This window comes from Herpailurus yagouaroundi, unplaced genomic scaffold (genome assembly GCF_014898765.1).
Source record: "Herpailurus yagouaroundi ecotype Mexico unplaced genomic scaffold, PumYag 190, whole genome shotgun sequence".
In the NCBI taxonomy this organism is placed as follows: Eukaryota; Metazoa; Chordata; class Mammalia; order Carnivora; family Felidae; genus Herpailurus; species Herpailurus yagouaroundi.
Window position 1 is genome coordinate 36,140,068 of NW_024412421.1, and position 27,533 is coordinate 36,167,600.

The 27,533-nt window shown below is 48.7% G+C and overlaps 2 protein-coding genes across 5 annotated transcripts in view; one reads left to right on the forward strand and one right to left on the reverse strand.

The window, feature by feature from the left end:
* Positions 1-18,875, forward strand: part of MAP1LC3B (microtubule associated protein 1 light chain 3 beta) — a 29,560-nt gene extending 10,685 nt beyond the window's left edge. Inside the window, exons 2-5 of one of the 2 annotated variants that reach the window (XM_040443280.1) lie at positions 6,115-6,217; positions 12,674-12,729; positions 16,325-16,431; positions 17,068-18,875. In XM_040443280.1, coding sequence (XP_040299214.1) covers positions 6,178-6,217; positions 12,674-12,729; positions 16,325-16,431; positions 17,068-17,242 — 378 coding nt within the window. In that variant the 5' untranslated portion in view covers positions 6,115-6,177 and the 3' untranslated portion in view covers positions 17,243-18,875. Of the gene's footprint in view, positions 1-6,025; positions 6,218-12,673; positions 12,730-16,324; positions 16,432-17,067 lie in introns of those variants that run through there. The other variant, XM_040443279.1, reaches the window with a different exon arrangement.
* A 1,783-nt stretch (positions 18,876-20,658) lies between these two features.
* ZCCHC14 (zinc finger CCHC-type containing 14) overlaps positions 20,659-27,533 on the reverse strand; it is a 58,430-nt gene continuing 51,555 nt past the window's right edge. For 2 of the 3 annotated variants that reach the window (XM_040443281.1, XM_040443282.1), the window contains exons 11-13: positions 26,776-26,916; positions 25,216-26,691; positions 20,659-24,601 (exon numbers count right to left, since the gene is read on the reverse strand). In XM_040443281.1, coding sequence (XP_040299215.1) covers positions 24,546-24,601; positions 25,216-26,691; positions 26,776-26,916 — 1,673 coding nt within the window. In that variant the 3' untranslated portion in view covers positions 20,659-24,545. The remainder of the gene's footprint in view (positions 24,602-25,215; positions 26,692-26,775; positions 26,917-27,533) is intronic. The other variant, XR_005780910.1, reaches the window with a different exon arrangement.

Below are 27,533 nucleotides of genomic sequence, written 5' to 3' on the forward strand. Positions count from 1 at the left end.
GGGAGCACGACGGGCCCCGCCCCCGCGCCGCCCGACCCCGCCCACCGAGCGGTGAGCGATTCAGACCCCCCGCGGCCCAGCCGGGACCTGACGCCCAGGTCCCGCGCCCGGACCGGGCACGGGAAAACAATGCCACTTAACATCGGGCGATGGTAGCCGCGTCCCGACTGAGGACGTGCTCGAGGACCCAACTCGCCACCTCCAGAGTATGGGCTCACGCCCTCCCCTCTGCGCTAACAGGGGTGGCGGCGCCGTGGAATGCCGGCTGGCTTGACCGCAGCTGCGAGGAAGGCCGGAGGACCCCCGCAAGATGTTCGAGGACTCCCCCGGAGGTCCCCATCCAGAACCCCCCAAGACAGCCTGAGGACCCCCCCGGACGTTACCCTCAGAACCCAAGACGGCCCGAGGTCCCCCGGGAGGTTCCCCAGACCCATGAGAACCCCCCAAGACGGCCCTGAGGACCCCACCCCCACCGCCGTGGACGGCCCCAGGGGCCCTCCAGAATCCCCACAACACACACCACCATGACTCCAAGAATTACCCCAGGACAGGGCCCAGGACGGCCTGAGGCCTGATTAGGTGGCCAAGGGGATCGGTGCAAACTTGTCTAGCGCCCGAAACCGCCCACGTAAACCAAATAGAACCCCGATTGTGCCAATCAGCCTCCTTTCTTTTATCTAAAAATTGACATTCACTCATTTCTTCCTTTATCGCAATGAAAGGGGAAATCATGCTAGCTGCTGAATCAAACACCGACTCCTGCATTGTCCTAACTGGTCTTGTGCTTCCGCCCGTAGTTACCTTGTTTACTGTGCTCCAGGGCACGTGTGTTCTAGAAGGCGGGGCCCAACTGGAGAGAATATGCAAAGCCTTCCCGTGACAGTGGCTTACCTTAAATAGCTCACAACAACAAGAAACTGTAGTTATTAGTTGTTTCCAGAGTCAGGCCCCGGGGGTGTGGGTGTGGTTACAGGAACCGCTCTACAACAAAGCTGGGAACCCTGCTGGGACTGCCCAGGGCCTTAAGGGACGCCAAGAATCCCCTGGCCACCCCACTGTTTCTGGGAGAGCTTGAGGTCTTGCTAGTCAGATAGAAAACTAATGACCCTGCCAGGTTCCACCATTCCTGACTGTTCACTATCACCTCTGTAGAGCAGTCTCAAGGCCAGAACGAGGGCTGCCTCCCCTGGTCCCTGGAATCTGATAATAGAGGAAGTGCATCTTCTAACAAAACTAACTAAACAGTAAGTCATGGTTCAAACCTTGGGTACCTGCAACTGAAAAACAACACCCAACTGGCCTTTCCATCTAGACTGCTTTTCAGACCAGTCTCCACGCTGGCATCACAACTCTATTCTTTCAAATAGTAACACGTGAGCCAAAGCAGACTCACTGTGGCACTCACCTATGTAAAGGTATTTAATGGCCCCAATGATTCCTTACCACACCATGCGTAAATCCCGGTCTGGCCTTGCGGCCTGTGCCCACACCCAGCTCTTAGGGGGAGCCCTCTGATAATTCAAAGCTCATCAGCCTAGTTAACATCTCTGACTTTGCTCAAGCTGTCTCCTCTGCCAGGAAGACCTATCTCTTCTGTCTGTGCCATTAAAGAGCCAACCCCCCCCCCCAAACTTGTCCCCAAATGGCATCTCCTAGGAAGGAGCACCATCACATTGTTTTATCATAAACACTTGCTTCCTTTTGTACCAATCTCCCTAGATGTATCCCTTGTCATGTGATATATACACCAACACACATCATCATGCAATGAATGTTTACTAAATGTTTCTTGAATGAAAAAATGAAAAAAAAACTGGCTACAAGACTAAAAAGAAACAGGAACCACACAGATTTAGAGAAACCTGGTGGGTCACCATTATGATCCAAGGTAGGAAGTATTTCAGCAAGCAGAAATACATGATAAACTGTTGCAGAATGCCTGACTAGCCTACGTGCTATGTTTGGCACGGCTCCATAGCTTCTAAGGCATAATCTTTGCCACTGTTACATTTAGTGTTGTTTTTTTTTTTTTTCTAAATCTATCTACCCCTTCCCATAGGCAATTTTCTCCTAGAGGAACTTAGAGTTGTACTAACGTACAAAATAATTTTGTTAAATTCCCATCTTTAGAAGAATGGTGAAACTATTCTATTTAGAGTGTGGATTCGGTAACTGGACAGTTAGGAAGGCCTACCTATATCCGTGTATCCTTGAGGGCAGGACTAACAGAAGGTTGTATACGATAAGCCACCCCAACATGTGCAAGGACTGAATTAGTGCTAACCAGAATAGAAAGAAACATTTGGCTGTGGGAGCTTGGGTAACCCCTGTTGGCAGAAAGGAACCCAAGAGGAAAGGCTGTGGATAGCAGATAACTATTACACATTGAACAGGGAAAAGTTTTGTATGTCGTGAACACTTTCATCATCCCTTATACAGAAATGTATCCCATACAAAGAACACTAAGGAGGACATGTTCATATCAAAATGAGAAAAAAAACAGATAAAATAGATCATTTGTTTTAACACTGGGATGAGACTATAGTAATGAGTTCTTTGTTATAGAGAACTGATAACATCTAAGGAGATAAGTAGATTACAGAGCAGGATTATTGTTTTCATTGGTTGCCCCAGGGGGAGCCTGGGTGTCTCAGTCAGTTAAGCTTCGGACTTTGGCTCAGGTCATGGTATCACTGCTTATAAGTTCGAGCCCTGCAGTTGGCTCTGTGCTGACAGCTCAGAGCCTGGAGCCTAATTTCGAATTCTGTGTCTCCCTCTCTCTCTCCTCCCCTCCCCCGCTCACACTGTGTGTGTGTCTCTCTCTCTCAAAAATAAATAAACATTAAAAAAAAAATGGTTGGCCCAGAAGTCCTAGAAAGTAGTATTTCTTGGACCTAAATAAACTGTTAGCTTTACCCACGCTGGTTCTCACAATCCAGATTTGAAAATGGAATCTTACTCCCCTGCTCAGAAGAAACAAAGTGATAGAAAGGGGAAATATTCAAAGGCCAAACAAAAGGTTCACAGTTTAAAATAAAAGGGCGCATAGACTCTCAACAGATGCCTCCCTTAAGAGTCCCATATATGGGCAAAAGCTGGAAAACCAGCAATCCTTCAGAATTTACGAATAATCAAACAAAAAAACCCGTGGAGCGCCGAATCAGCTGTCCATGGCCCTTTCAGAAATAATGTTGGATCACGAGAGTGATTTATGATGGCTTTCCTGCATGCACTCGCTTGCTGATTTCTGAAGTTGTCTGTCACAGACAGCTTCCCGGGAAGAGGAAGCACGCTGCACACGGTGCCTCTGGCGGCTGCTGACAGCGGCTCCCGGGAGCCAGCGAAGACACTCCTAAACACTGCGATCCATTGAGGGTCAACTCCAAAATCCTCCTGACTAAATCCTTTCTGAGAATAGCTCCTGGGCTTCTCTTGAGCAATACTTGTTTGTTTACTTGTTCTAAAGAGCAAAGAGATGACCCGGGAATGATAGGACAACTGGCCAATGAGTGCCCAGACATCCTCCAGGCCGGAGTATCTCTTCCAATCAGAAAGAGGAGAGGTGGGACGGGCCGGGCAGGCCTGTGGTGCTGAACAACTTCTTGGTGTGACTCGTCCTCCATGTTGTGTGTGGCAAAAACAAGGTCTCCTACCCTGCGGTTAATGTTTCCTGCCTCATTTAACAGATTCTTAGAAATAGCCGGACGGCATGACTTACAGCCACGTTACATCACTAATGCTGGGGGCATCATGTTCAATTTTTTAGCGGTGACCTTATTTCCTTCACAATTATGGTCGTTTCATGTCATAGAAAAAGGAATAGGGTCGGAGTTATTTAAAACTGACACCATCTGGCTTGCTAGAATAATTCTATAATTTAAAAGCACCATGAGATTCCTGGAGAAAGCATTGAATAAATTTAAATGAAACATGTGTTCTAGTTTTTCCACTTTATTTGGATATCTTAAGAAACGGTAATATTTATATTATTCTTTTAAAAACAAATCATACTCTGATTATATTAACTAGCATAATATAATTCATGAATATTAACTTACCACTCGGAAAATTGGTCACCACATCAAACTTTTAAAGTGCAATCCGAGGGCACATGAAATTTTTCACATATACTCAAGCACACTTGTTTTTTTTTTTATTAAAAAAAAATTTTTTTTTTTACACTTATTTATTTTTGAGACAGAGAGAGCATGAACAGGGGAGGGTCAGAGAGAGAGGGAGACACAGAATCTGAAACAGGCTCCAGGCTCTGAGCTGTCAGCACAGAGCCGGACGCCGGGCTCGAACTCACGAACTGTGAGATCATGACCTGAGCCGAAGTCAGACGCTTAACTGACTAAGCCACCCAGGCGCCCCAAGCACACTTGTTTTCTAAAGTTACACTAGGTTACATTATCTGTATGTTAAAGTAAATCAGTAAATTTTAGATATGATTTAATATTAATTATATGAATATGGTATTCTTACATGGAGACGATGCTTATGAGACACCTTTCCGTGCCCACTGCCATGGATGATTTTCTGAGGCACACGTAGCGAGATGTGGTTTTAGCTGCCAGTAGGAATTCAAGGTTAGGGAGGACTTAAGCAGTCACTGTAAATGTGGACTTCAGTACTTGAAAATCACAGTGATCCTGAAGCATCAGTAGCTGGGCCCTTGAAGTCTATCCCTGTGGCTGCAAACTCAAGGCCTGGGGTAATTTGGTAAAGCTTTATGGATGCCTAAGGGACTAGGGAAATATGAAACTCTCCTTCCCTTCCCCCACCTCCATATGCCAGATATTGATTTTTTTTTTCCCTCTTGCATTTGGGAACAGTTGTCCAGCAAGAGAACAAAAAGTCCATTTCTTACAAAATAGCAATTAAGCCAAGAAAGCAACTCACCAGTCAATATTAAAAAAAAAAAAAAAATTCAAGAAAAGCAGCATACAGTCCACACACTCTTTTAAGACTTCAACCCCCATCACTACGCTTTTGACAGTAGGTAGGTACATAACAAACGCTTACTGTATTTCTTTCTCCATTTTTCACAGAATAAATACAAAGCAGCCAAGATAGTACACTTGGAGCTTGAAGCGTTCCTTTGGAACTTTGGAAACCAGATAGAATGTTTAAGTGGTGTTTATTCAGAGGTTTTTCAAGGTAAAGGACTGTGACAAAGGAGAGAAAACCTGGGGCAGAAAGCGACGCCTGCACAAATGCCCTGTCGTCTAGTAAACAGCAGCGGGAATGAAGAGCTACAACTAACATCGTTGTCCCGGGCTTGGGAAAGAACTATACAAGGATCTGCGCCATGTTTGGCTTTTCTGAAAGGAAAGCAATCCCAGCTATATTAAGACCACATCGAGGAAAAGATTTTAGTAGGTTTTATGCGTATGCATAGTAACGCATGTAGCACAGTCCACTCCACCAAGCGCGCACTTAAGAAAGGCTTCCCCAAACTCAAACAGGAGAGAAGCCCGCAGATGCGGGAAGCGTTCAAAGTACGAGATGCCGACTGCAGCGCTGTGCGCACCCGTGCACGTCCCGCAGGCGTGGGCACGCGCGGGCAACCCGCGCCCCGCAGGCCCTCACCCCGCGCCCGGCGCCCTCAGCGGCCACTGCGCGTTCACACAAGGCTCCCGGGCTCGCGGGGGCGCGCAGCGGCGCGGAGGGCCCTTCCTCCCCGGGGCCAGTTCCCTAAGCGCTCGACACCGACAGGTGCCTGATCTGGACCCCAGACCCGTGGCGCAGCGGCGGGTGCACGGAGCGACTGCATTTTCGGGTCAGAACCTTGTCAGAGACGCGGCACCAAGCGAGGCGGGCTCAGTCGGAGAAGCTGGGCCCCGCGGGACTTCGGCGCGGGAGACGCTCTGACGCGGGGCTACGGGGCCAAGACGCGCGCCCCCTCCCGCGAGCGCGCCCGGACCTCCACACCCCGCCCGGCACGCGCGCCTGCGCACGGAGGGCTTTCCGCTGCGCGCGCGGCCCCGCTTCCGCCACGCCCGCCATGGCGGCTACGGCGGCCGGCCCTGGCCCCGCCCCCTGGGACGCCGCACCGGTCACCTGACGCGGCTGCGGCCTGAAGAGACACAAGGGAAGTCGCTGTCGCCACAGTCGGAGTCTCCGCCGCCGCCGCCGTCTGGAACAGCCGGGACCCTCCGCCTCGCCTCCCGAGCCATGCCGTCGGAGAAGACCTTCAAGCAGCGCCGCACCTTCGGTGGGTGCCGCGGCGGGGGGCCGGGCCCGCGGAGGGGCTGAGACGGGGAGCGTGGGGACCCAGGGCGGCCAGAGTCGGCGGCGGGGGCTGACGGAGGGCCGGGGGGTGACGGGGGTCCGGGCCGGTGCCCGGGGGCTGACAGCGGGGCCGGGGCTCGGGGGCTGAGGGGGTCGGACCCAGGAGGGCCGACGGAGGGTCGGGGGCTGATGCAGGTCTGAGGGAGGCCGAGGAGGGCCGGGGCCTGAGAGGCGTCGGGACCTGGAGAGCTGAGGGGGACGGGGCCTGGAGGGCCGACGGAGGGCCGGGGCCCGGGGGCTGACGTCGGGCCGAGGGGGCCCGGGCCCGCCAAGGGGCTGAGGCGGGGACCCCGGGCGGCCAGAGTCGGCGGCGGCCGAGGCGGGAGCTGGCGGAGGGGCCGAGGGAAGGCCGAGGAGGGCCGGGGGCCGGGGGGCGTCGGGGTTGGCCGGGGGCTGGGGGGAGGGACACCGGGCGGGACGCGCCGGCGCGGAGCTGCTGAATCACCTCTTGGCCCTTCGCGGCGGCGGCGGCCCGGCCGCGGGCACCGCTGTGCAGCAGCCCTCCGGTGCGGGGCGGGGGGGGGGGGGGGGGGGGGGGGGGGGGAGGGGTCGCCGTCCCGAGTGTGAAGTGTCATGCCCGCGGGGGCGGCCGGCTCGGAGGCCCGTCTGCGACAGGTCCTTTGAAGGGGTGGCATTAGCGTGCGAGTGAATCTCGTCCAGGTGAGGCCGGATCACACGTGGTCGCTCACAAACGTCGGGTCCCCCTCGACGGAGGGGCTGTGGGCCGCGGAGGGCCCCGGAGGCGGGCGGCGGAGACCGGGCGTGGCGGCGCGTCCTGACCCCGTTCGCGGCGGGAGAGGGGGCCAGCGGCTCGCGCCCCCGCGGCAATGGGGACGCGGAACCGACGGGTGCTCCCCGAGGCCAGCGCGGACCACGTGGGCCCCCCCCCCCCCCGGCCGTGTGTTCGTGGGGCTGTTGGCAGCGGCCGCGGCCGTGCGGGCAGAGGGGGCCGCCGCGGGGCTCGTGCGTGTGCCCCGCGGACCTCCTCCGCAGGGTCTGCCCTCCGTAGAGGGCCCGCAGCTCTCCGGGAGGCGAGCGGCGCGCCTGGGTCTGTGGCTGTCGTTACGGACAGTCGTGAGCTCCTGCCCCTGCGAAGCCGCTCTCCGCGCTCGGGGAAGCGCTCGCCAGGCCGTGGCTCCGTCTGCAGAGGCGGCGGCGTGTCCGTTAGCAGGACTTAGACGTGCCTTTCCCGGCGGGGATTTTCTCGCTCACGACTTTCGCGAGCTCTTCTGCAGCCCCGAGAGCAGCGTTGGAAGCAGATTCCCTCTGGTATCGGGCTTGCGTCCACACCGAGTCTTGCATTTATTTTGAAGCTAACGGAGGGTGGGGGGTGGTGTCTGGCCGGCGCAGTGGATAGAGCGGTGTGGGTCTTGATCTTGGGGTCGTAGGTTCAACCCCCCCCCCCCCCCCCCCCGCTGGGCATAGAGCTGGCTTCAAAAAGAAAAAAAGTTAACTGGGGACATTGGTGTGGGAAAGATGCTTATTTTCCCATAGCTGAAACTATAGTTACTTTCCTTTTGCTTCGAGTATTTTTAGGTTACTCTAGAAAAATCTGAACAAGAGTAGGTGGTAAGAGTAAGGAAAGTGAGATTAATGTGTTCTGATGAATTAGAGGGAATTCACCTGGAATCTGGGCCCTTTTTAAAAGATCCCTTTAATAGTCATTTTTGCAGAAAAATATCGAGTGCCATTTAGCGGCTACTGCCTTTCCTGGCTCCGGGGCTGACAATTTTCACTTGATTCGTAGCCCAGTAAATGAGAGACGTTAATTCTTCGGTGAGAACCTCTTCACGCACTCAGACCAGCCCCAGCGAGCTCGAGCAGTTCTCTCTCTTTCCACGGGAGTGAGTTCAGGCTAATTCAGAACTGAATAGAGCGCCGCTGATGCCTTCTACCAGGATGCAGAGGGTTGAAGTGGACCCTCAGGTTCATCCAGAACAACCCCTTCCTTTTGTAGCTGAAGAAACTGGGTGGGGCCCACAGAGGTGACGATCGTGATCCACCTAGTGGCAGCGTCTGGACTTGCACTCTGTCTTCCGCCCTGTGTTTTCCATCCTCCCGGAGGCCGCCGTGGTTTCCAGTACAGGAGATGGGCCAACACGGAATCGAAAGGCATAGGGTGCCTTTGCACATAGGTGGAAACGTGAGCTTCCAGAATTGTATTTGAGCAAAAAATTCTGGATTTGGTCTTCTCAGATGTAAAAGTTTTGCTTTAGCCCCTGGGGTTGCCCCAGTTTATTTAATGATACTGTTCTGCGATTTAGCGGTGAGCAGGCTTAAGCTTCTCCGTTAATAGCGGAAAAGTTTGCATGTCTCAGGGGACGTGTATGTGTTGGTCTAGAATAACTACTCTAAAAGGCAGACCTGTAGAGCAAGGTATATGGCAAAACGCAGGTAGCACTCCATGAACTGAAGCTGTACCAGTCGTTGAGGGATTGAATATCTATCACACTTAGGATTTATAGACAGATTGGGGACAATATTTATTATGCTTCCATTTCACTCAATGAAATAGTTTTATTTCAAATTCCTTCAGTAGTCTCAAAGCAACTTGCAAATACATTGGTAAACTAAGACACTTTAGACTCCTATTCTCCGTTTTTGTTTGTTTGCAAGGCTTATAAAGGTCTTAGAAACAGGAGGAAAGGAATCTGGGGAAGTATATCTGGATATGCATTTGGAGTCGTATTTATTTCCATTTTACAACTTTAATTTGTTTATTAAATTTGTTTATCATTTTCTGTGTACAAGCCTGAGCCCTGGGGGAATACAAAGATGACTAGAGGCAGGTCCCTGACTGCTGGGGGCACTCTGTTGAAGACAAATGATAAACAGATCACTACAACATTAAAAAAATACTTGAGTAAAAGAATTGCTCATATGTGCCTTTATCTGTGGTGTTGGTAATGTTTTTGTTAAATCTGTTAGTCTCTGAAAATAGCTGTCCACTTAAAAGAGTGAGGCACAGGCATGTACCATATTTGCTGCGTTACTCCAGCTCACCCCTGCGTTTTCACTGCAACTGCTCAAGACACTTAAGACACTTCTAGGAGACTTTAACACTATGTGTTTTCTTTTTCTTTTTTTAAGTTTATTTTTGAGAGAGAATCCCAAGCAGGCTTCACATTGTTAGCGTGGAGCCCGATGGGGGGCTCAAGCTCACAAACCGTGAGATCATGACCTGAGCTGACACCAAGAGTTGGGAGCTTAACCACCTGAGCCCCCCAGTTCCCCAGTACTAAGTGTTTTCACCTTAAGGAAGTCCCTCACCTTCATACTTTGATTTTTCCCACCTTTAGTAAAAAGAATCATTTTTGTCATTTGGGCCATATTTTGGGGCTAAATCAAGATAAAGAAACTTTTGATACTACAGTATAAAAATTCTGATTTCTGACTTTAAAGTCTCATATTTAGAGCCTATTTTTATTGTATTTTTTTCCTTTTCCACTTCCCAAAACAAACCTGTTTCCTTGTATTAAAAAAAAAAATCTCCCCCTTCTGTCTGAATGTTTCCAATTAAACTTTTACATGTATTAGGATAAGTCTTTAAGTGTGAAACATATTCCAAGGTAAATTAAAGAATTATCATTCATTTGCTAGAGTGAATTAATTATGATTTCCTCTAACCTCTGGAAGAATCTTCTCTGACAGAATGGAGGTTTTTGTCGTGAAGAGGGTTGATGGCTAAGTCTATATGGTAGAGCACCTTTTCCTGGGGTAAGACAGACAGGGACAGGGCTCGAAGCTGAGAGAGGCATTGAAGGGGAATCAGAAATAGAGAAGGATTTAAAAGATGATGCCAGGGAGAAAATCCTCCTCCTGTGTCTCCTCTACTCTCACTATTCTAATCACTGCTTCACTTTGGACCCTGGAGGTGTGGGTTTTCCACACATCGAACTGAATTCAGCTGGCCGTCCTAAAATTAAAAAAAAAAAAATTGTTTTACAGTCATCTCTATACACAAAGTGGGTTTCTTTCTTTTTTTAAGTTTATTTATTTTGAGAGAGAGAGAACATGAGCAGGGGAGGAGGGGCAGGGAGAAGGGGGAGGGAGAGAATCCCAAGCAGGCTCCACGCCGTCAGCACAGGGCTCAGTCAGGGCTCGATTTCACAAACCACAAGATCATGACCTGGGCAGAGATCAAGAATAGTACTCAACCAACTGAGGCACCCAAGCAACCCTATACCCAGTGTGGGGTTTGGACTCAAGATCGCGAGTCGGATGCTCAACTGATGGGTGGCTGTCCTACACTTTAACTCAGTACTAACTCTTTACCTGGTGATAGCTTCAGATCCAACAAGCTGATAAGAGTTAAGTCCCAAAATATTGCCCCTCCCCACAACGCCCAAACACTAATTCCAAGTGCAGCTTGTTAATCTGTGCTTCTGACCACTGGCTGGAAATCAGAGGTTCCCATAACCGCCCCCCACCAACCGTGTTTAATTAAATTGCTGGAGTGGCTTGCAGGAAAGCTGTTTATTTACTAGATTACTGGATTATTACAAAGGATATTAAAGTACACAAAAGAACAGCCTCATGAAAAGTACTGGGGTGAGTTCTGGAAGAGTCCTGAGTGCAGGAGCTTTTGTCCCCGGGGAGTTTGGTATTCTCCCAGCACCCAGAAGTTCTGAGCCCCATCCTTTTGGGTATTTACGGAGATTTAATTACATGGGCCTGACTGGTTAAATCATTGGCCATTAATGATTAGTTCATCCTCCGGATACCTTTCCCCTCCCTGGTTGTTGGGGTAGGTCTGAAAGTTTCAAACCTCAAGTCACTGTTCTTTCCCCTGGCAGCCAGTCTCCCATCCTTAGGAGCTTTCCAAAAATCACCACATTAACACAAACCTCAGACATGGTTGTTTGGAGTTTGTTATGGAGAAGCAAAAGATGCCCTTATCAATATCACTATTCTTGTTTAGAAAATTCCAAGGGTTTTGGACCAGATACGTCAGTCAGAATATTATAGATGGGAACCACTAGGTTAAGCTTACTATTAACAGTACCTAAGAAACAAAACAGGTTAACATAGAGGAAGGGATGGATGAATAAGATAAACAGGCAAATCGTAAGAGATTTAAATACAGAAAACAAAATGAGGGTTGCTAGAGGGGTGTCAGGTCAGGGTTGGGCTAAATGGGCGATGGGCATTAAGGAGGGTACTTGGGGCGAGCACTGGGTGTTATATGTAAGTGACAAAGCACTAAATTTGCAGTCTTTATAGTAGACGTGTTTATTTAAAAAAAATTTTTTTTAACATTTATTTATTTTTGAGACAGAGAGAGACAGAGCATGAATGTGGGGGGGGGGGGGCGGGGTCAGAGAGAGGGAGACACAGAATCTGAAACAGGCTCCAGGCTCTGAGCTGTCAGCACAGAGCCCGACGCGGGGCTCGAACTCACGGACCGCGAGATCATGACCTGAGCTAAAGTCGGCCGCTTAACCAACTGAGCCACCCAGGCGCCCCTATAGTAGACGTGTTTATATTAAGTGATTTATCTTAGAAGCTGTTTTAGAAATTATGGGTGGGAAAATAGAAATAGAACCTAGACGTTCATAATTTGAAAATGGAAATTATTTCAGTCATTTTAGTAAATTTTTTTGAAATTCAAAAAAAAGTTGGTAATAGTAGTATATACATTTATATAGGTCATAGCATCTTTTTTTCAAAGTCACCAGGATTTTTCAGGAAGCCCATGATATTGATCATTTACATAAGTGATTATATTAAGGGGGAGAATAGAGGTTGTCAAAAAACTAGTATTCAACAGTAGACTTTGTGCTTTAAACTTTTAGGTAAAGGGAGGGGTGGGCACTGAGTGAAACTGTTTAAAAGTCAAATAGGAAATTCCTTTTACCCATATCTATTTTGGGCATTTTCTTTCCTTTTAAGGACTATATCATTGAAAAGCAGGAAGTGATAAGGGAAAATTGTATTGGAGCGCCTATGGTTGATCATGGATTTCTGTACCAACTTAAACAATGGAAAATGCACAAAAATTGACAGGTGGTGGGAGTCCTTGTTGGAAAGATTGGTAATACCGTGCAGTCAGTCTGCTGATTGTATTTGACTGAGCCTGGGGTCCCAAACCCTTGAAACTAGGAATTCTGTACTCTTGGTCTTAGGCTCTTCCACCTGCTATAGCCATGTAATTGCATGTTGGTTTACATGCAAGTTGCATTTGGCCTTACATGTCAGTTTACCAGATACGAAATGCCAGTGTTTGGTTCTTCTGAGTTCCAGGAAAGATACCCTTACTGCTCTACTCTGCCACAGCTAGGGATAGGTGAATTCACATATGGAAACCACCAGTGAAAATGCAGGAAAGAAGCTGCATTGTCACCCTTAATAATGCCTATGTCTTTTCCTTTCATTGCAGAACAAAGAGTAGAAGATGTCCGACTTATCCGAGAGCAGCATCCTACGAAAATCCCAGTAGGTAGTCTCCAGCATCTGTGTTTCAGTCATTAATAACGTATGCAGACGGGAGCACTGCTTAAGTACTTTGGTACAACACTGCCGTGTGCAACCATGTGACAGGGGTTTCTACAAAAATCCTGACCAATAGCCCCCAGTGTCAGCTTCATGACCTAGAATTGAGATCACTTAATACACAGTTTTTTCATCTAACCCCATTGTTTCCTCCTGAGTCTGAGTTTGCTACCTTAATGTTACACACTTCACAAGTCAAATATATTTATTTGGGGGAAATGAATAGAGGGGCTAGAACTGGTAGTCTTTTATAGAGTGGAAGGAAGTATCCACTGTCTGCTAAAGGAAGCTGAGTACTGCAGTTGGAAAATCAGTAGTCCTCAGGATTTAAACGTGACTGCACATTCCAGGATGTCTTTTGACGCCCCAGAGAAGTCTCTTGTATTTGGCTTCTTCGCAGGAAATGGAGGAAAAACACTGCTCTTGTCACGTGTAGGTGCCTCAGATGCTTTTTGGTGTGCCCAGGAACCCACATCCTCTGCCCCAAATCCTTTGCTGGCAGACCCTAGAAAAGGTTTCTGCCTGAGGCACAAGGTCTAGTGGGTAAGAGGAACTCCTGGTTTCAGACAGAGGCTGAGTTCAGGCCTTAGGTTCAAGGTTACTAAGTGATTTTGAGCTAGTTACTAAAATTCTGAAAGGTGCTGCTACATCTTTATCTGTAAAATGGGAAGAGAATCCCATCCCGTGTAGTTGTTGGAAAGATTTGCGTAATTCTGTGTACGTGGTTGTCACCTCCTACAAATTCTGTAGACCCCTGAGAAACTCCACTGTTAAAAGCTCTGTGGCAGCTTTCGTGTTTGGCTTTGTGACATGTGATCTCATGCCAAACTGAGGGGAGAGAAAAGATCGAGGGAGTTGGGGCTGTAAGGTACACAGAAAAGAGAAGACGGGTCTGCCCAGCAGTTTCCCAACTGTGGGGTCCTACAGTAAAAAACAGTCTTTCCTTGGCCTGCTTAGAAATTTCAGTCTGTCCTGGTACTTGGTCAACATGTGGCCTGGGGGATTTCTTTAACTGTAAGGTTATCTTCACTTTGAATACCTGCTGTTTTATCTGCTAGCAGGTGCTAGCTGTTGGAAACAAACAGCCCAGTAGTCTGCCAGGGTTTGGTCCACAGCCTCCTTTTGAAACGCAGATATCTGCATATGTTAGCAGTCCTTTCTGGGTTTTTGCAGAAATCGTGTACTTATATTTCCCCGTTCGTGCTTGTGATCCCCTGAACAAGTCTGAGAACCACTGTCACAGGCACTGCTTGTTGAGAATCAGATGGAAGGACCGAAGGCAGAAGCAGCTCCACTGGCAGTCTGGTCTCCACTCCTTGAGGGCGGCTGTGTCCTCCACGCTTCTGCCCACAGTGGCCGCCTAAGTGCAGCACTCAGGAGGGCACTCCTCAGATGCAGCCAGACGCCTTACCCCATGACTCACACACCTTCTCTCCCAGATTAGAAGGGTACAGGAAAAAGGAAAAAGAAGGGACAAGGAAACCAGTCATTTGTAGGTGATGGTTCTCGTGGGGATGGCCAGTGCGGGCGAGTTAGGAGCAGCTCGAATAGCTCCTCTCCCTACAGAGCAGCCTGAGCACCTGAGAGAGAGCAGGAGGTGCCCAAGGCCATCCTGTCCTGTGTCCCCAGGCAGCTGCTGTGTCCTCCTTTAAGGGAAGGGTTCTAAGGTCTTAAGTTTTTCCTCCGGTGCTTCTGCCTCTTCATGGACCAGGAATTTAAGATTTCTGCCTTGCTTCTGATCTCTGCTACTAGTCAAACCCAGGCAAGTGTACTCTATCTACCGATTCTTTCCTGTGGATAATGTGGTGTACACACCCTGTGGATAAAAGTTCTAGATCTTATCAAGGAAGGTGATAACAGTTTGATTTGGCCTTACACAGAACCTCACGTGGGCTCCCTTACAGCAGAGCCATATACAGACAAGTCTCTTCCCCTTTTCTGAAGAAACATTATGTAAAGATTCCCATTCCTGTCTCTCAGCTTCTCGTTGTGGCAGGGTATGGCTGTTTTGCTTTTGTAGTGGCGTAGAACTAGGGGAAAAACTGTTTTTCCTCTATGGAAAGGAAGTATGGCAAGGAGCTGATGGATTTATTTCAGTTCATGATGTAAAACTATTGACTTTAAAAAAATTTTTTTTTTAACATTTTTAATTTATTTTTGAGACAGATGGAGCACTAGCCGGAGAGGGGCAGAGAGAGAGGGAGACACAGAATCCGAAGCAGGCTCCAGACTCTGAGCTGTCGGCACAGAGCCTGACGTGGGGCTCAAACCCACAAAGATTCTTGACTTTTAAAACTCATTAAAGAGGGGCACCTGGGTAGCTCAGTCAGTTAAGTGTCCAACTTTAGCTCAGGTCATAACCTCACAGTTTTTATGGGTTCAAACCCCGTGTCGGGCTCTGTGCTGACAGCTTGGAGCCTGTTTCAGAGTCTATGTCTCCCTCTCTCTTTGCCTCTCCCCTGCTCGCACTCTTTCAAAAACAAACGTTAAAAAATTTTTTTTTAACTCTTTAAAGAAATATAGGGAATATTTTGTCAATATGAAAGAATCTTCAAGTCTTTCTGCACAAAATGTGTTTCCAGAACCAGTGAATCATTGTCTCTACTTGTCAGGTATTTACTTAAGACTTTTTCTATGTCAAGTAGAGAAACAGGTCTACTATGAAAAAAACATGAGTGTATTACCATAACAAAAAACTTCCACACTTCAGGGGCGCCTGGGTGGCTCAGTCGGTTAAGTGTCTGACTCCTATTTCAGCTTGTGTCATGATCTCATGGTTCCTGGGATTGAGCCCTGTGTTGTGCGTGTGGACCCCCAATGTGGGGCCTGTTTAGGATTCTCTCTCTCTGCCCCTCCCCTGCTCATGAGAGCTCTCTCAAAATAAACTTAAAAAGAAAAAAGGTACGGGGCCCCTGAGTGGCTCAGTTGGTTAAATGTCCGACTTTGGTTAAGGTCATGATCTCACAGTTCATGAGTTTGTGCCCCGAGTCAGGCTCTGTGCAGATGGCTTGGAATCTGGAGCCTGCTTCAGATTCTGTTTCTCTCTCTGTCCCTCCCCTGCTTGTGTTCATTCTCTTTCTCTCTCTCTCTGTCTCTCTCTCTCAAAAATAAATAAAAACATTAAAAAAGTTGTTGTAGAAGTATATCTAATTAAAAAAGATCTTACATATTTCAGAGGAAATGGTGGTGGTGTCACTGACAGATTCAGAGCTTTACACTTTAAGCTGGCACCTAGCCTCTGTTCTTAGTATTTTTTTTTTTTTTCTGACTAGTTAGTATATTTTCATGGTTCCAAGTAAAAAGAATACATAGCTCACCTCCTGGAGGCATCCACTGTGTATCGTGTGTGCCATATTCTGTAAGGGACAGAGTGTAAGCTGATAAATGATCACTCTTCACAAGAGCACTATGAGGAAACTAACAAATGTGCCCTTTCTATTTCAGACCCCGTTTAGGTATGTGCCAGTTACAACATAGGAGGTATTTTTTCTGTTCTTCATAGCTGATCTCAAAATCTCTTTTCTGCCTATTTTTTTAGGTGATCATAGAACGATACAAGGGTGAGAAGCAACTTCCTGTACTGGACAAAACCAAGTTCCTTGTACCTGATCACGTCAACATGAGTGAGCTCATCAAGATCATTAGGTATACAATCACTTTTTTCTATTTCTTTGGGTAGCTTTTCATTCTTTATCAGACTTAGATAAATCTTTAGTTTTGTTGTTGTTGTTGTGTTTTGTTTCAAACTTTTATCTTTAGTTTTGATTAAGATCTCCGCAAGCTCAATAAAACCTAAAGACATTTCCTTTCTGAGTTCTTCTCTCTTCCGTTGGATCTGCCGTCCTTCTGATTCTTTCACCATAACATCTCGTATAGATGTTGTCTCTTGATCAGAAAAATTACAAGTTTTGTACAGCAAAATTAGTAAAAGAATGCAGACTTGGTACAATGGTAATATAAACTATATTTTGAAGTATTTCTCATACTAGACACTAATGGCTCTTCAGAGAGCATGCTAGTTTAAGACTGGCCTCAGGAATATAGTAAGAATAATCTATCAAGTATTACCACTAATATATCCTTTGTCAGTGTAATCCTAGGAAATGTCCTGTACTTTATGAGAAGCTTTGAGAGTAATCATCAGTAGGCATACATTTTATTTTGCCAGAAGCAGCATGTACAAAATCTTTGTACTTGTGTGGCAGTGGGGGGTGGGTGAGATTTTCACACATCCCGGGTATTGGTGTTCAGTATCTCTTCACATTATTTTTCTTTCAATAGGAGGCGCTTACAGCTCAACGCTAATCAGGCGTTCTTCCTGTTAGTCAATGGACACAGCATGGTGAGTGTGTCCACGCCGATTTCTGAAGTGTATGAACGTGAGAAGGACGAAGACGGGTTCCTGTATATGGTATATGCCTCTCAGGAGACATTTGGAATCAAAGTGTCTGTGTAAGACTAGAAAAATGCATCTGTTCTAGAATTTTTTTAAGCCCTTACCAAGGAAAAAAAAGGGATATTACCAACTGAGATTGATCCATTCATCCAATCACAGACCATCAAAAACAGTAGTGTTCCTGCCTAGGAGTTGTAGGAAGTTGTTTTGTGCTACAAGCAGAAAAATGGAGCTCCACATGAGCACATTCAGCTTTGGAAAAACCATTATTTAACCTAGGCTGTTTTGTTTTCAAATTTAGAAGTTTAAAAATAAAATACTTTGCATTCTAAGTTGCCGATAAAATAGACCTTCACGTTATTCTAATGCTCTTTCCCTATGAGGAACTTGCAACATAAGCATTCAGAGAGAAATTCTTTTCTAGGTTCACAGAACCAGCCAACTTTTTGTAGAAGAGTTTCCACTCGACTAGAGAACTCTCTTTAAGAGGATCTTGGAAAGCATAAGTTGTCAAGCATAGCCCCCTTCCCGCCCGCCCACACTGGCCATAATAGTGGGCAAAAAGCAGGAAAAATTGAGGTGGATAAGAAAACTCTGAACTGCTGCTCAAGGTTCTCGACTCCTAGTGTAGTGTGCCCCAAGTCCATGCCTGTGCAGTGCCATTGGGGGGGGGGGGTTCGTTTGCTTCTCTAGACAGTAAAGCACCGCTGCTCAATAAGAACCTTGAATAATTTAAAATTTTGGTCTAGTTTCTCAAAGGGCCCAGGGAAGAAAAATGGGACATTTCTTCTGGTTTGCACATTCTCTGAGAGGTCAAACTGCCATCTGCTTTGGTAGAGAAACAAGCTGTTCAAGCAGTTTTGTTCCTTAGGTCAGTGGTAGAAACTACAGAACATGGAAACTAAAGCATTAAAATTCAGACGCACTCCCTCTACCTTTCAGCCTAAAGCTGTAGATGATCCATGTTTTATGTTGTGTGTGGCTCTGTTATGAAAAAGTTCCCACATTTTTAAGAGTATTTCAGTTGTCACTGTAGGTCAGAACCGTCCTGGTTCCTCTGCTCAAAGTGCATGTCAGTTGTGAAAAAAAACAGTAACAAAGGAGACATACACTCTTCATGGATATTAATGTCAAAAATTAAACATTTTCCGAATTCAACTAAAACCACCAATGCTTCCTCCTACCTGCATGGGCTCACTATTTACTATTTTTGTGGGAGTAACAGAAAGATCACAGTCGACTTTAGACTGTACATGTAACAAGCAGGTTACGTTTCACCTTTGTGTATTTAGACGTGTGTGGAATACCCGGACCTGTTAGTGGAAGTTACTGATTAATGGGGGCGGGGGGGGGGGGGGGGGAGAAATATTGCTGCATATGGGCGCTTGACTCCCCAGCCTTCCGACCATTCCCACTGCATGCATCTGTCCACGTGGCTAACTTTTAATATGTGTATTTTTACATTATGTAAATTCTTAATCAGCCTGTCTTGTTTAGATTGTACACATCATTATACCTGACATTCTTGTAACTCCTGTGTGATAAGATTCCTAGAAGAAATTCAGCTTTTTAAAAAATACCATGTGGGAAGGGCGCGACTTCTACCCCACATTAGTGGGTGGTCACTATAGGATCTCTAAGCCAAGTACATTTTTAATGAACTAAGGTGAATAAAGGCACAACTAAAACCCGTCGCCGAGTTCAGTTTGATGGATCGGTATCCGATACTTGCAGTGGTATAGCGTCCGCGCTATCCCATGCCAGGTGGGGAATTTCCTTCCTAACGGCACCAAGGCTGGTTTCGCTGCGGGGGGGTGGGGGGGGTGGGTGGGGGCCGGGAGTGGGCAGAGGGGTGCCCGCCTCCGAAGGGCTCTGCCTTGTCCGAGGCACCTTTCTCACCTCCGTCCAGGTTCTGCCAGCTCGTCTTGTCTTTACCAAACAGGAGTCTCCTGAGAACTAAAAGACCGGCCACAAAGTGTACGGATGGATGTGGGACCCGGGTATTTTGTGGGAATAAACACTTGGAACCCTACCACTCTAAATGAAAAAGTACCCCACAGAAGGTGTTGAGTATGCGCTGCCTGGTCGAGAAGACATTTCGTGGTTTACGGGCACCTCGTGCTTCATCAGGGAAAGGTGGTACCGACTGCAGCCAAGCAGTGGCCAGCACTCTGCCCTGGAAAACCTCCACCCATTCCCAGTCAGAAGCGGGCACCTCAGAGGTTTGTGGAAGAACCCGGGGAGCGAGCTGAGGAAATGCTCTGCTTCTGCGATTGTACTGCTCAGGCGCGCACATCCCCCTTCAGAGGCCCCTCTCTCTTCCGAACAGCGAGTCGGGGAGGCTGCCGCCAGCTACAAGGATGGGCCAGTGGTCTCTCCTGACGGAGGCCCTGATGCCCCGAGCCACGTGCGCACCTTTCTCTGGGCAGCCTCAGGCCCGACGAGACCAAGAGGCCCCGGGGACCTCTGCTGGGGAGTGTGGCACTGCTCGGGGCAGTGCAGCCCTGGGCCAGCTTGTGCTCACTAGACCGCCACTGTCCCAAATCCAGAGAGGACAGAGCTTTAAATGCCAGGACACGTTCGTGCCGTGTGTAAATCACACGTTTACAAAAGTCTCAAGTATCCTCGACATCTGTCTGTTCCTGCCAATCTTGATTTCTCATGGAACCTCTTTAAACCCCAAATCAAGAGTAACTTTTCTGTTCAAGGCAAGGATGTTTTTAAAAAGTGGGAAATGATAGACAATGGACTTAAGGGGCACCTGGGTAGCTTAGTGAGTTGAGCGTCTGACTCTCGATTTCAGCTCAGGTCATGATCCCAGGGTCGGATTGAGCCCCACGATGGGGTCCAGGCTGAGCATGGAACCTCCTTGGGATTCTTTTGCCCTTGACCCTCTCCCCTGTTCACAAGTTCTCTCTCAAAAAGAAAATCAGTTTTTAGAAAATGGATTTGGGCAGCTGGGTGGCTCGGTTGGGCGTCTGACTCCGGCTCAGGTCATGATCTCATGGTTTGGGAGTTCGAGCCCCGCCTGGGAGCCTGGAGCCTGCTTCGGATTCTGTGTCTCCCTCTTTCTCTCTGTCCCTCGCCCACTCACGGTCTGTCTCTGTCTCAGAAATGAATAAACGTTACAAAACTTACAGAAAAACTTAAAAAAAATTTTTTAAATGGATTTAAGACCACGTATCTCTTGTCAAATTGAGAAGGCAAGGTTTGACTCCCTAGTTTGGAGATCAAGAATTTCGATTTATTCAAAAAGATGTGTGCTCCATTTTCTATGAAACAAAGGCCTAATAAAATGAAACATTTTTTTTAATTTTTATTTTCAGTACATTAAATTTACTCATAAAAACATTCTAAAAATGTACAATTTTTCCTTTTTAACAAAGTATAATAAAACATAAAAACTTCAAAAACAGAATACTTAACATTTACAATTCAAAATCAAATTAGCAGAATATTAAATATTTACAAAACTATATCTTTTAAAAATATTTATAAAGTTACATGCAATTTGTAGAATTGACATAAAAGAATGGCTCAAAAATGGGAGAATTTTCCTTCATTCCTAAAAAGAAAATCTGTCCAATATAAGCTGTGAAGATTCTTGAGTACACGAAGTCTTCGGTTTCAGTACCAAAGCCTTCATCTTTGTGCATGTGAGAACTTAATGCATGTGAGGGGCTTGTTACGATACCCGGGACTGACTGAGGACACTGATGACGCACTGAGCTCCCCTCCACCTGGAACAGCGTAGCAAAGTCGACCTTGGGCCTCAACCAGCAAGTGTGTGGTTTCGAGAGTACTGATTAAAGACTTTTTCGTTCAGAACCTCGGGACTTCGCAAATTGAGCATCTTCAGAACCCATGGTTTTAAACGTCACCTGACTCATTCTTTGGGGAGTCGTCTGCACTGTGGAAAGGAGGTCCGCCCACTCAGGTTCCACAGGCCCATCCTCTGGGAAAGACACGGCTTCCCTTACCATCCTTAAGATTCAATTCGTACGCCATCAGTAACCAGTATGTAAAACTAGCAAGGCATCAAATAACCCACCACAGAAGCAGGAAGAGTACAAAATGACAAGGAGCGAGGAGGGTGCAACCTGATTCCACTGGGCGAGCGCTCTTCAGGGACACTGGAGTGGGCCCAGAGCAAGCCTCTCGGTCAGATCCCGATTGATCAGATCTGCCGGTGCTCCCACCGGGCCGCGTGTGTGACGCCTGGCTGAGCTGCTGCCCCGCACCTCCACACACAGCGTAGTGCAAACTAGCTACAGTGACTTCTAAATAGTGAATTAAAACACCGAACCTACTAGCTACCATATTCACAAGCTGACTCCTGTGATCTTCTGGAGATTATAGATGATGCTGGTTGGTTGCGTTTTTCAAAATACCCAATCACGTACCTGCTTTGAAGAAAATAATTTTGTCTTTATTGTAAGTGCTAGCTCCCATTTCCTCAGTGCTCTTTAGCAATTACGAGTTTTAACATTTAAACACTTTCCAATTTTCAGTACTTTTGAAATAAAAATTAGAAAAGAAGGTAGAAAATTGGATGTTTGGCTAAAAAAAAAAATTTTAATAGTTGTTTTACCTCGACACTGTATTCTACTTCAATCTGTACATTCCACTTCCCCCATTCTTAAGACAAAAAAATGGGGTGAGAAACTTTGATATACGATAGACCACACACAGCCAAGTGGCCATGCCACACCTACCTGGTTGCTACAGCATTTGGAAACTGAGCCCATGGTTTCCCGAAAATGACTACGTAGTTGAAAGGGTCAGTCGGATCTGTGTTTCTAAGAAGATGAGGACATCTGAGGAAATGCAAAACGCTCTTTAGGCTTAACGACTTTGGTTGCTTTTGGAGAGAAATTCATCGGAGATAATACTGCCAGCAAACATTCCCAAGTCCAAGTATGGAAATTCACTTGGGGAGAGATCGCACAGATCGGCAGCTGAATGCTTTATGTCCCGTGTATGTCACATTTACGTTTCACAATTCTCACCTTGGAATGGCCTCACTGGAGACATCACACCGCACATGCACTTCCAAAGACAACTGGGGATTTTTCTAAGACCTTTGATGACTGGAACACAGCCGCACAATGTCTGGACTCATTTACCTCAATTTGAATGTCATACTTCAAATCAAAGATCTTGTTTCAACTTCTTGTTATATGGAACGCTAACTTCTAATATTTATCAAAATAGTCCTAAGGGTAACAACAGACACTTTCATTCCCCAATACTGACCACTAAAACAAAAACCCTAAATATGATTTTTTTTCCTCTTGTTATGAGACAGTTTTCAACAATTTCACCGTGTTGAAATAGGATTTATTTAAAATATTTCTTTTTTTTTTTTTTTAAAAAACCAAAAAATTTAAAAGTTTGGCTTTCAGCACATGTCCAGGCCACCATAACGGCCTTCAGAAATATTAAAATCGTAAACATCAGTGGACACTCCCAAGTCTTCCTCTAACATCATATGACAAGTTCCAGGCTCGTACTCTTTAAGGCAAAGTTGTGTCAGTTCTCGTTATTTTGACATTTTTTAGTGTTTACAATTAAGAGATCAATGTCACATTCCCCCAAAAAAGTTGCCGTAAGCATCACCATTGCTTCAAAACCGTACGTAATACTGTGCACTGGGAAGAGAGATGCGTACAGAGGTCTGTCCATTCTGCATTGCATAGAAATGAAACTCTACTAAAATAAAACACTAAAAAACTACTAAAAGCCTTTCATTAAAAAATGTAACAACTCTGCTTTAGTTTCTCTGCAGCCAGGAAACGGATCATAAAATTTGAAGCCTCACATCACAGTGCCTCAAATTCTAGGGTATTCTTTTGATTTATACCAATTCGGCATGAGGCTGATTGTCCCATTTTAAGAACGGTCTGAGTATTATGATTTTTTTTTTTTTAATACATACTCCACTGCAAAATCCCTGGGCAAGGCCTAACCAATCAGTATTTTAATATGGAAGGCTTTAGTGTTTAAAGTAATATTGTTATTTGAGCAGAAAACTCCCTTTAGCTTTGAAGATTTAAGTCCCTACATTTCAGACCAAGCAACTTTCATTGCAATGGGGTGACACCGAGAGCTGTGTGGGGAGGATTTCTTTCCCACGTTGGATAAAACCACACTTGTGCAGATCTTGTGGCTCTGTCCTGTTGGTGCGGCCTCTTTCAGAGTCTTACCAGTTTCTATTGTAGTTTTCCAGGTAACTTCTCACGGAACTAACCATTAATACACAGCCTAATACAAAAGAAGTGGACAGGAGAACGTTTCGAATCTTTTGCTCCTAAGTTACAGGACTGTATCATTGTTGAAATGTCTGTCTCCAGTGTGAATCCGTTAGCAGTCAGCCTTGGGGGCCTCGGGAGATCCGTGTGACATAAAAGAACTTGCCAACTTTGCTAAGGGTGTCGTAGCGTCCCTCGGAGCCAGCCCACGAAGGCCGGGCGGTTACCATGTCCCTGCGAGAGCTCCGTCGCGGTGGGAGACGACCAAGACTCCACGCTACTGACGGGCTGGGGAGGAAGGATTCTCAAAGCTCTGACAACTAGGGATTCTCTGGGACTTGGACCCTTAAGATATTAAGTTGTTGCGAGTAACTATTTCTATTTAATAATGTAGTTTAAATGTATTCGCAGAAAAAAAAAAAAAAAGGAAAAGAAAAACCTGAAACTGCTGCAAGTGTTTTAAGGAGGGAAGGAGACGCTGACATCTTTGTCGTGTACCAAGTCACGCGGCCTGCTGGTGCCAACTCCTTAAACGCAGATTCTCCGAGTGTCTTGCACTGACTGGTCTCAGGGAGTCTGTCTCCCAAAACCGCAGAGACTGGCATCAGTTTACATTCTTCTGTAGTGCAATCCTTAAAAAGCCCAGAGAGATTAGTGTCTAACCACTCAAGGAACAGAACAAAACAAAAACAGAACAAAACAGAGGCGACATTTTCCCTCACCCAGGGGTGACCAGAGTCCGACTGGTGGAACGCCACGCAGGGAACTCCGACCCTCAGTACTCGAGTCCGATCTTGCGTAGCTGCCCTGGAATTACATGTGAGCCTGGAAGGACCGAGGATGGCGATGCTCCTCGGGAGACGGAGGTCTCTGCATCGCGACCACGGTGGAGGCGCCGACCAGGCGAGTCCTGACGTCAAGCTCCAATCTAGGATTTTGGCAATAAAACTGAGTTTGATGCACTCCTACACTAGGTTTTCTATCCAGTCTAGTAAAGTAAAGCACCTTTGGATTAAAAATATTAAGCTCAACAGCAACTAGACTTCTCGGTCTTGTATTTAATTTCCTTATGTCTCCATGGCTTAATAGTGTTCTGTTGCCAGAGGAAAATATCAGTCTGTGGAGTCCAGACTTTCTGCTGGAGGGGCATATTTCAACCTAAAAGTACCTAGAAGTGGGGGGGGAGGGGGGGGGAAAGAGATCAAATTTGAATCACTGCACAGTTAGCACAAACAATCAAGCTGTCCAAAGTTCTTTCTGGAGATACTGCTCAAGATGCGGTGCTGGATACCTGGACTACCTCTTCTCCCCACCCCCGAAACTAGACTCTACGAGTGCATCAGCGCAGACCAGGGGTCCCCTGGCTGGTCACCAGCCCAGTCCTCTGTTGACCAGGAGCCGGGACAGGGGCAGGGGTGGCCTGACCGGCACCACAGGCCTAGGACCTGCAGCATCTAGACTCACACGCCACACCCTCGGTTATCAGCTCAACCCTGAATCCCCCCCTCTGTGCTCCCCTCCGCTGCATGGCAGGAAATCCCACCAGGCCAGACGACCCGTCCCTGGCCAGCTAGGCCCTTCTAGAAGAAGGAGCAGGCTGAAATCAACAGTCTCAAAGACAAAGTAACCCTTCCAGGGGCTTCACGGCCTATGGAGAATCCCATGCTTCTCCAAAGAGCATTTGAAACATTAGTGGTCGCTTCCAAAAACAAGCCTGCGAGATTCCCTAAGGAGTAAGCCCTCGGGGGCGGCTCAGTCCGCCCCGTGGCCGCCCGCCTTTACCTTGCCGATTGAAGTCCATGGACGGCTGCTTGCAGTCCTGAGCGCGGTGCCCCGTGGCCCCGCAGTTGTAACACGACAAGTTGCCACTCTTCTTATGGCCCGGGCCGCCGCCGCCGCCGCCGCCGCCGCCCACCAGCCCCGGCGCCTGGTACACGCCCGCCGCGCCCGCCATGAAGCTCTGCACGGGCGGCACGGCGAAGGCCGACTGGCCGCCCAGCACGGGCTCGGGGGGCACGCCGCCGCCATAGGGCGAGTGCACCACGGGGAAGGCGCCGCCGCCGTACTGCTGGGCGCCCACGTAGCCGCTGCCGCACACGGGGCTGAAGGGCAGGAAGGGGAAGGGGAAGACGGACGGCCCCGAGAACGGGTGCTGGAAGTAGTTGGCGTAGCTGACGGTCAGGCCGCTGGAGCCACAGCTGCCGCTGCACCCGCACGAAGTGCACACGACGCAGCCCGGGGGTGGCGCGGGCGCGGGCTGCTGGGGCGCCGACTGCTGCTGATGGTGGTGGTGGTGGTGGTGGTTCTGGGCGGAGGCGGGAACGTTCCCGGGGGAGCCGGAAGAGCCGCCGCCGCCGCTGTAGAAACTGCTTTCGGGGGCCGAGGAGAGCGCGGGGCTGGAGCTGGGGGCCGGGCAGCTGGGCACGGTGGCCATGCTGGCGAAGGACGTGGAGGGGTGGCTGCTGGAGGAGGCAGTGTTGCTGTTCGCACAGAAGCCGCCCTGCAGGGGCCCCACGGGCACACTGCTCATCGCAGAGAAGGCAGCTTTGGTGTTGGCGGTGTACAGGGCAGTCCGGGGGTTTATTATTGCAGGGGGCACGCTTATTTGCACGTTATTAGAACAGGGAGTTTGCCCGGAAATGGCAGAATCCGCGGGGACGGATGAAGACACCAGGAGTTTGATGGGGGGCCGAGCCACGTGGAAGACGGTGCTGGACGTGCCCGCAGCAGCGGTGCTGGTCTCCCCGCCCGGGGCGGGCTGCGGGGCCGGCTTCAGGACTCTGTCCAGCGCGGACGTGTGCACGACTTTGGCGCGGGGACCAAAGGAGACGGTGGGTGACACGGCGCTGCTCTCGGCAAGCGCGGAGAGGACCTGCAGGGGCTGCTGGGGGCCGGGCGTGGGGGCCGCGTCGATCACAGCGTGGCCGAAGTTCTTGTCCACTTTGATGCCGCCTCTTGGTCCCGAGAGCTTACTCCGTTCTTCGAGAGACAGCAGCGAGTGCACGGAAGGCGGGAGGAGCTTCATGTCCGCGCCCCCCCTCTCCGACTTGTGCACGGAATTCAGCATCCGGATGGGCGCCAGGTGTGAGGCCGCAGCCATCATCTGGGGGGGCAGGGCGTGGTGGCCCGATGGACTGGAGCCCGCCTCGTTCTGCACGGGGAGAACCTGGGCCGTGGGCCTGGCAGAGCTTGAAGCGAAGTGGTTCAGGAGCATGACGGGCTTCTCCTTGTCCGAGCCCTCCAAGTGAATCTCCACACCTAGAGACGGGGACAGAGCGGTCAGCGCGCCGCCCCGGGCCAGCGCAGGGCCAGCAGAGTGCTCGGCACGCCGGGCGTCCTTACGTCTGTCGTTCTCCTCGGCGCTGTCCGAGCTCTCTTCCCGGGCCTGCACCCCCATCGGGCTGGGCGAGGAGCTGGAGCACTCGGAGGAGCTGCCTTCCCGGGCCGTCTGGTGAGGGGGCTGCTCCACTTCCACCCGCAGCGCTGCGGAAAAGGGGGGCCCACACGGGTCGCGCCGGCCGGTGGCTATCACACCCTCCCCGCCCCACTCGAGGCACGCCCGTCGCGCTGCCCCCGTGAGGCGGGTGCCATCACCCCACTTCAGACAGGACCCTGACGTTCGGAGAACACGGACTGCCGAGGGCCCACGGCGAGTTACTCACAGATGTGTGCGTGGGGCCGGGGGCCGCTGTGCCTCCCTACTCAAACGCCTGAGAAGGGAGAAGGGTCCCCCGGCCACCACGGTGCTACGTTAAGTGAGATCCACAACACCGAGGGACACCCGACACCCTGTTTTACAAGACCAAGGGACGTGACAACTTTGTAGTCAAATAACCACTTAAAAGCCACACAGGCATGTTTTTCTTCTTGGCTGTTACTGTCCATACGAGGGGCGGCCATCACAGGCGTCCTCCACCCCGTCTGAAGAGGTCCCCCGAGAGGGAGGCTGCGGTCAGGCAGGCTGGGCAGTTCGGGCCAAGGACCTAAACATGACCTCTCTGCACCCGCCTGGGGAAGAAGAGTATCTTCATCTATTTTGGGGATTTCCTTCTCTTTCCCTCTTGCCAGGTAGCTTCTGGCTCTACTTCTTTTGCCCCAAC